Source organism: Carettochelys insculpta, chromosome 5, assembly GCF_033958435.1.
Source record: "Carettochelys insculpta isolate YL-2023 chromosome 5, ASM3395843v1, whole genome shotgun sequence".
NCBI classification, from domain to species: Eukaryota; Metazoa; Chordata; order Testudines; family Carettochelyidae; genus Carettochelys; species Carettochelys insculpta.
In genome coordinates, this window is record NC_134141.1 from 64,623,784 (window position 1) to 64,636,897 (window position 13,114).

General features: G+C 40.9%; 1 protein-coding gene and 1 non-coding gene across 2 annotated transcripts in view; both read right to left on the minus strand.

The window, feature by feature from the left end:
- The window catches only part of MAN2A1 (mannosidase alpha class 2A member 1), a 183,694-nt gene that overhangs the window by 144,564 nt on the left and 26,016 nt on the right, over positions 1–13,114 (minus strand). Inside the window, exon 3 of the mRNA XM_074995242.1 lies at positions 7,511–7,655. Coding sequence (XP_074851343.1) covers positions 7,511–7,655 — 145 coding nt within the window. The remainder of the gene's footprint in view (positions 1–7,510; positions 7,656–13,114) is intronic.
- TRNAK-UUU (transfer RNA lysine (anticodon UUU)) lies at positions 1,957–2,035 on the minus strand. The gene has a single exon. It is a non-coding gene; the product is annotated as a tRNA-Lys (tRNA).

The window sequence follows — 13,114 nt, forward strand, 5'->3', positions numbered from 1 at the left end:
CCAGCTCATCCCCACATGCAAGGGGCTCCCAATTCAAGCCGTGCCAGGAGCTGGGGCTCCCAGCCCCCCTCCAATTAACCACCCTGCCCCAGTGCACACTGCATTCAACCCCCCTGCCCAGCTAAACCTTTCCCTCCCATAGCCCCAGCTCATCCCCCTGTGCTTGGGGCTCCAGCTGTCAGCTGCTGCTGGCATATGCAGGGGCTCTATCGCTGCTGCCGATTCAACCCACCCTGCGCCCCAGCTCAACCCTGTTCAATTCCCCCTCTGCCCAGCTCATCCCCCACCGTCCCCAGCTCACCCCCTCCCCACAGCACGCGCTGGGCTGTCAGCTGCCAGAGCACGCTGGGCTCCAGCTGTCAGCCACTGCAGGCGCATGAGGCTTTATCCCCTCCCAGCTAACTCCCCCACCCCAGTTCACCCCGTTCAACCCCTCCAATCCTCCACAGCCCCAGCTCATGCCCCCCCCAGCACACAGGGCCCCTGCTCCAATCTCCCTACCCACTACCCCACAGCCCTGGCTCCAACCCCCGCCCCAACCCCCTGCTTCCTGGGTCCAGCCCCAGCTCAACTGCACCTTCCCACTACCCCAGCCACCCTAACCCACCCCAGGCTTAACCCCCTGTCCCCACCCTATCCCCCAAGCGCTCCCCAACTTACGCGAAATTCAGGGTAAGAGAGGGCTGCATAGAACGGAACCCTCGTGTACCTTGAGGGATTACTGTACCACAAAAAAAATCATGTTATGTATGCAGTGAAAAATAAGAAGTCCCAAAAGAGTTCATGTTGGCATTGTCTGTTGAGCAACCAAACCTTGATCTGTTTGGGAGGCCTTACGTTGTCATCTTCACGTTTACCTCTCAGGGGTAGATGATGTCCAGTTTCTAGATGCTGCAAAAATAAAACTAAAGGCTTCATACTTTTGATACACAGCACTTTAGACTGCATTATAAACATAGTATGGCCATAATATATAGGACCAAAAGTCCACCTAGCTCTGTATCCTGTCTTTTGACATTGGTCCCTGCCAGGTGTCCAGAGGTGATGAACAGATCAGTGATCTATTCCCCATATTTAGGCTAAGGACACTATCCCTGCCCATCTGATCTAACAGCCATTGATGGATTTATCCCTCCATTAATTTATCTAGGGTGGTGGGGTTTTGGTTTTTTTTTTAATCTTTTTATAGTCTTCACCTTCACAGCATCCTCTGGCAAAGAGTTCCATAGGTTGATCATGTGTAGCGTGAAAAAAATATTTCCTTTTATTTGTTTTAAACCTGCTGTCCATTAATTTCATTTGGTGACTCCTAGTTCTTGTGTTATGAGTATATAGCGCTTTCTTTTCTACTTTCTCTACACTTGAATCATATCCCCTCTTAGTCATCTCTTTTCCAACTGAAGAGTCCCAATCTTGTTACTCTCTCCTCATACCACAGCTGTTCCCTATCACTTATAATTTTTGCTGCCCTCTTCTGAACCATTTCCAATTCCAATTTTTGAGATGGGGAGACATCATCTGCACACAGTATTCAAAATTTGGGCATATTATGGATTTATACAGAGGCAATACAATATTTTCTGTTTTATAATCTCTCCCTTTCTTAATGATTCCCAACATTGTTTGCTTTTTTAAACTGCCACTACACAACGAATGGATTTTCAGAGAACTAACCACAATATCTCCAAGATCTCTTTCTTGAGTGGTAACAGCTAAGTTTAGACTCCTTCATTCCACATGTACTGCTGGGATTATGTTTTCCAATGTGCATTACTTTGCATCTGTCACCATTAAATGTCACCTGCCATTTTGTTGCCCAGTCATTCAGTTTTAAGAGATCCTTTTGCAGCTCTTTGCAGGCTCTCTGGGATTTAACTAACTTTGAGTAGTTTTGTAAGCAACAGTGATGGGCCATCTCCAGGGAGCCTCCAGCAGAGTGCACCCAAGCAGGAGAGGAGACCTCACCTGACCAGGGACTTGAACCCTGGGCCCTCAGATTAAAAGTCTGATGCTCTACCGACTGAGTTAGCCTATCATCTGCAAATTTTCCCAACTCACAGACCACCTGTGAACACCACTATTTACCTCTCTCCATTCTGAAAACTGACCACTTATGCCAGCCCTTAGGTTAAGAGATAGTTTCCTATCTTTTAATCCATGCAAGCACCTCACCTCTCATCCTACGGCAGCTTTAAACAAACAGTCTTTGGTGAGAGACCTTGACCAAAAAACCTTCTGAAAAATCTAATCAATATGAAAATACTTTCCCCACACTTCCTTACCTTCTTTTTAAGCCACTGTTGGAACAACCTGACATTGTCTCTATTCACAAAAGGATCTTTTGCCATATCAAGAAGCTTCAGCAAGAACAAGCATATGCAGTATATGTTTGTGTAAGATTCAATGGTGCCTTCGGGCCCTTTAACATTTACAGCAGGCATATCTGATGTTCTAATTCTGGGACACATTTTGCTCCAATCTATACACTTTGTGCTGTACATCAACATTTGAATATGGCTTGCTCTCTTGAATAAGGCAGATATTGTGGAGCATCTTTCGCAGTGTGCTTTGAGCCACGCACGATGAGCTCTGGTCCACAAACAGTGCTGCTACACATTACCCCAGCAATTACTAAACAATTTTTAAGAAGTTCTATCAGCCTGCTGCACACACTCATATCTCTTAGTGAACCACTAGCAAGGGGTCTCAGACTACAATTATTTGGTGGCCTGAGTGTGGAACACTATGAAGGGGCTGTGTCCTCCCACCCCCCCTTTTTTAATATTTGTGTGAACTCTCAGAAAACTCTATAAACCCTTCATGACTCTACTGGGAATTGCAATCCATAGTGTGGGAAAGCTCTGAGATATACAGCTATAAACATATTATAAAAGAACTAAGAATAATACAGCGTAAGGCTCATCTCATCACCAGGTGAGAGACAAATTAGTTTTGAGTACTGCATAAAAAGTTAGTATAAACTCAGACTGTTCGACACTAGTTCATAGCACCTGATTTATTAGTAATAGTTACCATAAAAGAGCTTGTTTTCACTGCTTAAGAAAAGATGGGTTTTTTCATGTGTGAAGATGAAGTTTGCTGCACACAGAAGAGCTGAAACACTGGAATGAAGTCCTTCAAGTCAGATATTCAGTAAGTTCCACATTGTTGCCATGGATGGTTAGAGAAAACCAAGGCAAGATCATGGGCACTCTGCCCTTTATACCTCTGCACTGGAGCATGAGGCAATGTCAACGGACAACTATTCAGAAGATTCTGCTCTTACATGATGTGCAATACATTGGAATCCACACTTGATATGTACTCAAAGTAACAAAAGGCTCTTCCAGACTAAAACTTCATTATGATAAAGTTGAGGATAAGAATATATTGTCTTTTAAACCAAGACAAAGATTGCTGAGCCAGGACAGCTGCTATTTAATTATAAGTCCAACACTGACAATTAATTCCTAGAATTTAATTTGGGGCTTGTTGTGAGTGCTATTGCTTTTTCTTTAAATTATGTCATTAGTTTTGTTTTCAAAAAGGGAAGAAATCAACTGATTCTTGATTAATCTAAGTCTAGATAGTCTTGGGAAAACAAAGGACCAAAGCTAGGAGCCCCGTAATTATCTAGGGTATGCTTCCCATAAGAAGGTCTAACACTGCCCATTTTAGGGCAATAGAGCCCAAACCATGAAGAGGCAGAGAGGAAATTTATTTTGGAACTGAACTAATTTTTCAGCATTGTGGCTAATTGCAGGTAAAACAAAACAGCAGAAATGTATGTCTTGTTAGAACACAGACTAACATGGTTCTCTCTCTGTTACTAATTGCAAGTAAATGAAAGATCAAGTTAAACCATTTCTCCAACAATGTGATAACTCAAATCTGTGTATTGAGTACCTTCTTCTCAACAGTCCTTTTAAATACGACTTTGATAAGCAAGGAAGTAAATCACCTTTGTTTAACTTTAAAAACATATAATTTAAAACTCAGTAGCCAATACTGCCAATGAACCATCTAAGCATAAGACTTAAACAGGTACCTCCTTAAATATTCAATAGCAGCAAAGGACAGACACTTGTGGCCGGACACAACTTTGGAATATTTTATTAGCATCTGAATAGCATACCTTTATCAAAACTAAATTCTAGGAATAGTAGGAAGAGCAACTACTTAAGAAGTATAAATGGGGCAGTTATCATTCAAAATCATTTCTATTACTTATAATTTTTCAACTGTAATAAAACATATTCCTGTATATTTCACTGCATTATTTAAATATACTATAATAGGAATTGGTTTATTTATGCCTTCTAACAATTTTTGAAAAATCCAACCAAAATTATGTTTCAAATGCCCTCTTAGGGATTTTCTACATGGTACATCAGCGCTCACCTTGGGGACATGATTTCTAAAGCACACTAACTTGCTGAGCATTAATTCATCCATGTAAACCATACTGATGCATACCACAGGTGTACTTTAATGTAGTGCAGGCTACTCTTTATTCCAAAATGCCTGGGAAAGTATATGACAGAATAACGGGGTACCGAGCAAAGACAGACAAGACCAGGCAGCTAATAATATTTTATACTAAATTAATTTGCACCACATACAGTGTGCTTAATATTTGCTTTTATGACACTTCAATCAAGTGTTTTATGCAATGCCAAATATGAACATTTTTAATTTTCTATGTCAGTTTCTGGTCATTTCAAAAGTACTTATGCTAGTGAAATATCTTCGTCTGATTCACAGTATTACAAATATTAAAAAGCTATTTAGAAAGAATTCATCAATAAAATTATACATGGAAAGAGTCATTAAATAAGGCCTACTTATTTAAATTGCAGCAGTAAAATGCTTATAAACAATGCTAAACAGATCTCTCCTCTCCACTGACTGAAGTCTTGTGTGTGTTTACAAACACGTAAGCAGAGCTAATCTTCTCAAGATCTCTCTACATGGGAAAGTGCTACCTGTTAAACTGGTATAGCCTCCCTATACGGGCAAATTCTGGAGTAAAAGTAGCTTTTTACCCTACCTCCCCAACCCTTTATTTAAAAAAAGAAAAAAAAAAATGTTCAAGCACATTCTGAAGCAATGTAAGCTAACTGCAAAACCCTTATTTTAGAGAAACTGCTCATACACCTATACCAGTAGAATTATATGGATTCAAATTCACACCTTAGTTTATACCAGTGTAAAAATTTTCCATGTAGACTATCCCTCAGGTTTGTCCCTGTCCACACTATAAATGTTTTTTTCAAAAAATGTCCACAGTTAACATTGGCTCAGCACCACCACCAGCAGTAGTGTTGGAAGCTCTAGCACAGAGGAGTCCACCATGTTCGCCACTTGCCACATGTGATGAATAGGACACCGCACTGTGTCAAATAGGGTGGCCAACCCACATCTCTTGGAGCCTTTAACTGTGGCTCCTCCTGAGAGCTGCACACGCAGAGTGCTGTCCGTCTGCTCCACGCACATACCCCACTGCTTAGTGGGAGAAGCGCATGGCAGCCCCGGCAGCAGCTCTGGTGAGTCACTAGCATTGAATTAGAATTGTAGGGAGGGGCTGGAGGTGCCTGGATCTATAAAGCTTTGCATAATATAATGTGGCAAATATGGAAAGACAATAAGCACAAGCGTGGCAATCTTTGAATTCCTAACGGACACAGTCTGCCTTCCATCAACTGTAGTTTTAAGCACCGCATCTTCTAGCACAGTAAAACTCATGACCTTTTGAGGCTACTATATTTTTTTCAGGAATTTAACTTTGTCTTGCACACCCCCAATTTTCAATTCACTTAAAAACTACTTGCTTACTAAATGAGACAAATACAAAAGTGTCTCAGCACATTACTGAAAAACTTTCATCCTCATTTTTGCCACAATTATAAAATAAATCAGTGTGTGAGAGACAGGGGGGGAGGAGAAAAAAACAAACAAACTTACTTTTCAGTATAGAGCAGTCACAGGCATCCTGGGCTAGAGAGTGGGATGAATGAGTGGCCCTCCACCTCAGTGTGCTGCATCATGCCATAGCCACAACTGTCTCCCTGGATAAAGTAATTTTGCTAAATGCACTTGCATACTAGAATTTGGAGGGTGTGCAGATTTAACCACAGGAACACTTTGATTGAATGCAGAAGGAGCACATGGCACTCAGTCAGTGTTGTTTTGCAGTCAGCAAACACCTCACTTTATGCGCCCTTGCTTTGTGTGTGTCACTTTAAGTGATACCAGTGGGGGGTGAGGGGGGAGAACCTGTGTGGACAGAAAGTAGCTAAATCTGGCAACCCTGCATGTCGGCAATGATAAAAAAAACCACCTTGCAAGCCACACAGAACCCCAATAGATCACATGCTGCTATGGGTCACAGGTAGCCCACCACTGATGCAAATATACAGAGCAACATATGAACTTGTATGAATTTTTAGTTTCTACTGACTTTACTAGTGCTTTTCATGTAGTCTGTTGTAAAACTAGACAAATAATTAGATGAACTAATGTACTCCTGGAACACTTGTGTACCATATACCCCTGTTGCCTAGTATGCCTAGCTGACACATTTTAAATGGTAGCAGCAGCTGGTGGGGATTCTACACTAAAGCCATCCCTAAACATTGCAGGCATCATGAAGGCTGGAACGGAGTTCTCTCCAAATTCACCAAGAAACAGTGTTCTTGAAAAAAGAACTTTATTTCTTCAGTCCAAGATCATTAAAAATGATGACACTGTCAGACAATGAGTATCTGACTTAGAGCTATTTTTCCTCCTTTCGCCTCTCAGGTGCATAGAATATACATTTTCTAAAGAGAACTCTGAATTGCGACAGGCAACTTACCTGAATTTTAGTTTTACGTACCCCTCAGTTTGCCTTTTGCGTTTATTGTTTTGTTATATAAACATTATAGATCTGTAACACTTAACCTCATGTAGTAATTCGAAACATTAACTCTTTTCAGGGTGGGGAGAGGGGAATATTACATTTGCTACCAATTTCAAGTACTAAAAGAGGAGAAGAAAACCATAGAAATTTAGATTCCCCTGTATAAGATTTTCCAAAGATATAAGCCTATCAGTAATTACTTGTAGCTTTCACTAAAAATAGTTAATTATCAAAGTTGAGTTTTTTCTTCTACATGCTGGTAAAAAATCATATTAAAATGAATATATTTAATTCAGTAATTTGTAGTTTCATTTGACTTAGCAGTGAGCATTCAGAAAGTACGTATTACACTACAATGCAAAATGCCACCCTAAGGCTCGGTTCCAGCAAATAATTAAGCACATGCACAAATTTAAGCATTTGAGTAATTCCAGGGCAGACGAACTAAATTAACATATGCTTAAATGCTCTAGCAAATTGACATCTAATACACTAGGCAACATGATTCAGGAAAGCCTGAACCCTGACACCAAAAGAAGCCTGCAATCCTACATACCTAATTCAAGTTGCTAAACATTAAGATTATAAATTCATAGAGCACTGTAATACCTGGGTCATTATGTGAGTGAGGCACAACAAACACTTGAAGAGGTTCATCATCCCATTCATTTTCATTATATGTGATATCAAATCCTTGTTTCCAAACTCCACCATCTGGATTATCGAAAGGAAGAATATCATAGACATCCAACATCTAAAAAGGGTAGAAGGAACGTACAGAATGAATGCATAAAACAGATACCATGCACACTTCCATACCAAAAAACATTGCTGTTTCATTAAAAGCCAAAACTAAATGCTGGCTGCTGCTCTTAAAAATACTTTTTAAATAGACAGCTAAAGACCAATCTAACTTACAGCAGTATAAATTCTGCTTAGTGTGATAATGCCAATGGACGAATCCAGATTAAGAGTTCACAGTATTGAGCATGGTACTTATACAGAGTACTAGACAGAGACTGTTCCAAAGTACTCTTACAACCTAAAACTACCACGAAAAAAAAGGATAGGGGAAAAAGACAGAGACAAGCAAATAGACCAGCATGTTGATAGCATGGTAGTTCCTAGTTCTTTGTTTTTCTGGTTGGAATAGGAGATATGCTGGGGGGAATTCACTAAACAGAAAGTCAATGGAATGGAGAAAGTGAGGGGACAAACAAAAGCCTGAGGGCAGGTGTGGCATGAATCCGAGATAAAGACACTATGAAGACTGCAGATATTATGGGGATGGAGCAAAGACTCATGGACCAGTCAAAAATATAGGAAACATCATTGTTTGTTAATATGATTAAGGCTGTCTGCTGCTGCTCTTCCCTAGCAAAATACTTCCTCAATCCAAACAAGAGGTCTGAAGTTTATCTACATAACTAAGGTCTCAGTAAATAAAGCCCTCTACGATGAGGTGCCTGCACAATTTGGATGGAGAAAATCTTATGCTGAAGTCATACTTCAGGAATTACGTCTGACTTAGTTAAGATTTGGATAACTATGGTTCCACCTTTTTTCCTCTCTAACAAGTTTTAAAAATACAGAGCTGTTATCTGCTTTTCTTTTAAGAAACTAACTTAATATGCTCCATATTGCTGAAGGATAAGATCATTAAGCAAGAGCAAATATCACATTATTTCAATATATTACTTATGGATTCAAATTCTGACAAAAATTAAGTTAGTTTCATTTCCAAGGACCATTCAACTGAATCCCCATACTTCACAATGAAACCAAAAAGTTGTTTAAAAGTATATGTAATTAATCAGGTCAAGCTCTCTCTCTAAGCATCATTATCCATAAAACCTCAGAATTTTATATTGTTGCCAGAATACCAAACCAGTTAACAGAACATTAAAAGATTGATTCAAAAATCATATACAAAAGATTAACCTTCTGTTATTTTTGGAATCAAGTCTAGTTCCTCAGATTTGTCCAGAGTTTCTCAAACTGTGTGTTGGGATCCCACAGTGAGTCACAGACCACTTTCAGTGAGGTCACCAGGTCTTGCTTAGATTACCAAAACCTGAGCCCCAAGGCCAAAACCCCGAGGGCTTCAGGTTACAAACACTTACCTGGGGCTGAAGCACTTCAGGCTTTGGTTCTGCCTGTATGTCCCACCCCCCTTCAACCCCCACACACAGCAGCAGGGTTCAGGCTTGAATTGGCTCAGGCTTTGATCCCCATTTCAGGGAAATGAATGCTGCCTAACCCAAGGGTTCCCAAATCACCAAGTAATCCTATTTTTAGACAAGCTACAAAGTAATGGACAAAAAATAATTCAAACTACTTTAAACACTCTCTACAGCGATATGCTAGTGTGTCTAAGGGAACATCACATCATTTTTCTTATTCGAGGTCACAGATTTAACATTCTTTACAATCTCAAAATTAGAGAAATAAACCACAGTCGAAAGCTGCAGTTATATTTGCTGATCCTACACAGTTATCCCATCTCAGAAAAAAGTTATAGATTAAATGTTTACAAGAACACAGTAAATTTGTTTGACTACACAGCAACACTCAAAAAAACAGAGAGCTGGTATCAATTGAAAGAAAACCGAGTTGTCACCAAAAATTGGAAATTGCACACAATTGTGCAAGTTTAACATCTTCAAACTGTCAAGATTTCATCTGTAGAGATCTGTTTCCAGTAATATCCCAATCATTCAAAAGATTAATTAATTTGTTTTAAAGTAAGGAATAAATTAAAGATAGCTTAGTCTGTGCTGATCAGAGCTAGATTCTCATCTGTGGCTTATAAATAATTCAGTCCATTCTTGCAAAAACAAAATACAACCTGACCTAATCTAAAATAAAAGCTCACATATACTGTAACTGCTTTGCCAACTGGTTTGCATCCAGACACACTTCGCAGGAGTAACATGCCTAAAGCCACGAAGGCACAGGCATAAATATCACATGCTCCTTCAGAGACCTTCCATGCTCTGTCTGACCAGAAGCCCTTTTGATAATGAGCCTCTAGATAAGAAGGGGAAAGTGTGACTTCAGATGGAACAGAGTTCAAAAATATGAGTTACCACAAGTAGATAACCACTTTTTCCTCCAACATGGAGTTGTCCCCACAAAGATCGAAGTTAGCTATGATATCCTTGAACATGGGGGCTGAGGAGCCCCAATAACCCTGACTAAATTAATATCCTCCCAAAACTCTTATGGCTGAAGAGACACAATTAAGGTAGGTGTGACAGAAATGCCACAATGCACGCTAGAGATTTCAGTTAAGGATATACAGAAACTACGTCTTTTTAAATCTATCATCCCTTCAAATGAGTAAGTCCTGAAGCAGTCGAACACAGATGGATCAATACTTTGTACATAACAAGACTACATGCTGAGTCTTATCCGCTTACATGTGTTGAGCCAAGACTGCTTGACCATTAACATTTTCTGGAAAGCAAACAAATCTGTTTGGCTTTCTAAATTGCATCGCACTAAGTAATATGTGAAGATGTTCTAACATCAAGGGTAAGGGAGAGGCTGGGGGTGGTAGGAAGAGAGACTGATACAGTAAACCCTCGATTTAACAAACTAATAGGGGGAAAAAGAGTGTCTTAACACTGAAACTCCATCAAATCCGAATCTGCAGGACTGGAAGCACCTTGCAATGTACACTAGGGAGTGCTCCGCCAAGACCTGGGAGGAACGCAGATGTCTACAATGGGCAGGAAGCCCCTGAAAATATTTTTGGCAAGGGAGTTTGGGACCTACAGCTGCACAGCCAGTTGAAATATTCCCCCACTCCCAAAAATCTTAGCTGCTGGGGAAGACTTCTCCCACCTGTGCAGCAGCAAGCCACTGAATATATATTTAGGGTGCGCGGTCCCTGGCCCCGCAAGTCTTAGCCATCAGGGCAGACTTCCCTCTGGCAGCCAAAAGACCACAAATATATGTTTTGAGCGGGGGCTGGGGGGAGGGAGTGAGTACTGAGCCAGTTGAAGAGGTCCCTCAGGCAGCAGCAAACCCCCAAATATCTTTCCTGCCCTTGGAGCCCTGATCGCCCGCAAGCCAGAACACCGTGCTGCCTGGCAGCATGGTCTACGCTGAGCAGCAGACACATGCTTTTTTAGCATCAGGTGCTAGCCACATGATGTGGTTGGGCATGGGAAAGACTGACTGCGAGTCACCTATGGGGGAAGCTGGGGGGGTGGGGGTCTGCACAAATGTAAAGTGCTTCTCACACAAGTATGACCCCCCCCTCAGCAGCCTAGGAGCCATGTGGTGTGGCGGAGCAAGGGCTGGCATCAGTTCAGAAAAAAAAAAAAACAAGTGCTCAGCTAGCAGAGGTAGAGACAGTCATAGCTGAACTAATAGCAAAGAAAGAAAGAAAGATGCTTCTCAACCTCGGGCTTCCTGGTGCCAAACTCAAATTCACAGGCTATTACCTAATTCCTGAGCACCTGGAGAGCAGTGGAGATGGAAGCAGACAGACGGAGCACTGTAGGACATTGGGGGATACATGCAGGACACCTCTGGAGGCTACTGAATCTGATTCAAATATATGGCATTTCCACACTAGCCTTTATTTGAACTTGACGCTACACCCCGCCAATTCTGATATTATATCAATATTAGTGCTCCCCTAATTCAAGCTAATGGCATTTACAGTGAGACAGTGACATTTTAATATCGAGCTAATTGCCTTACGTTCGAACTTATCTCAGTGTAGACACAGCCAAAGATCTGATGAAGGCCTAAATGACAAAGGGAAAACAGCTGAACTCTCCAACCAGAATCTGGACAGCATTGTAGATTAGAGGGAGAAAGTGAATGTAGGCACTTTGAACTGCCTATAGCTCCAGCAGATTTACGTGGATTTGGCTGGGGACCAGACCTTGGATGGTATTGTCATACAAGCGTGCTCCCAACCCAAAAGAGGCGTCCATGGTGATCATTACAGTTGAAGTTTCTCTTGGAAGGGGATGCCCAAACAAGCATTCATATGTTGTGTTCACAATGGGGGTCTTTTATTCTCCTGGGCATAGTAATACATCTGAGTGCATGCTTATATGTAATATAGACAGCATGGAACCAAGCCTATAGGCATCATCTCATGTAGAGCCTAGCAAGTTTTATGATAAATTTCACAGCTGCACATGCCCCAGTAGTCATAAGTATATTCTGGGAGGTACTTGTAGGTTGTCTCTTACTACAAGTTAACCCTCTCTAGCCTGGCACTCTATAGGCCACCATGATTTTAGTTTGCCACATATCCACTTACCATTGGCATGGCCAAGTTTCCTGGAGTCTCCAAGTTTGTTTACAGCTACCAGTACTGGCTCTCAGAGTTCTGTGCTATAATTTAGCTCTAATTTACACCTAAATGCTTTCTAAGAACCCAGTAAGGACTGCAAGTATTGGTAATGCTGCTGGACAATACTGATATCCCATGGTTTGTCACCAGTCAGGTCCCTAGGATGCCAGACTAGAGAGGTACAACCTGTATTGTAATTAGATTTAAGGAAAGAAAGCATTGTTACGGTAGTCATGCTGTTGTTCTGATACAACTGAAGGGTGCCCCATAAAGTCCAACTCTTGTGTGAGTGTCAGAATGGATATGTGAAGGTTGATTGGTAAACCTAAGTCCATAAGCACATTACAGAGGTACGAGTGGCATTGCCTGATTAGTATGTTGGTGTTTTTAGAAAGCCGTTGTCTCAGAAAGGAAAGATAATTGCACCTTGAAGGTGAAGGTTTGCTGCTGCAAAGCCAAGAACTTTGGAATGCAGGACAGGCTGAAGTGAGGCACGAAAGATGAAACCACCATTTTTAATTAACTGTATCCACCAACATGTTATGTATCTTCATGAATTGTAGACAAATTCTTTTTTATTAATGGATTTTATAAATGAAATAGTGCCACTTCTGGATAAATTTGTTGATAACCTGTTAAGAACTGGGTCTGAAGAATCCATTTTTGTAACATATATAAACTAAAACCCCATTTTAAAGTGTTAATACACTGCAACTCAAGTAGCTCCATATTGTAACTAACTTGATTTTACACTCTGTGTTGCCTTTACCCTGTTGAAAGTTGTGTGTTTCTCTATAATCTCATTTAAAAATGTGAATATGGGTGTGCGCACAATGGGATCAGTTCCTAATATCAGCCCCTTGGTGTGACCAACTGCCAGCACCTCCTTA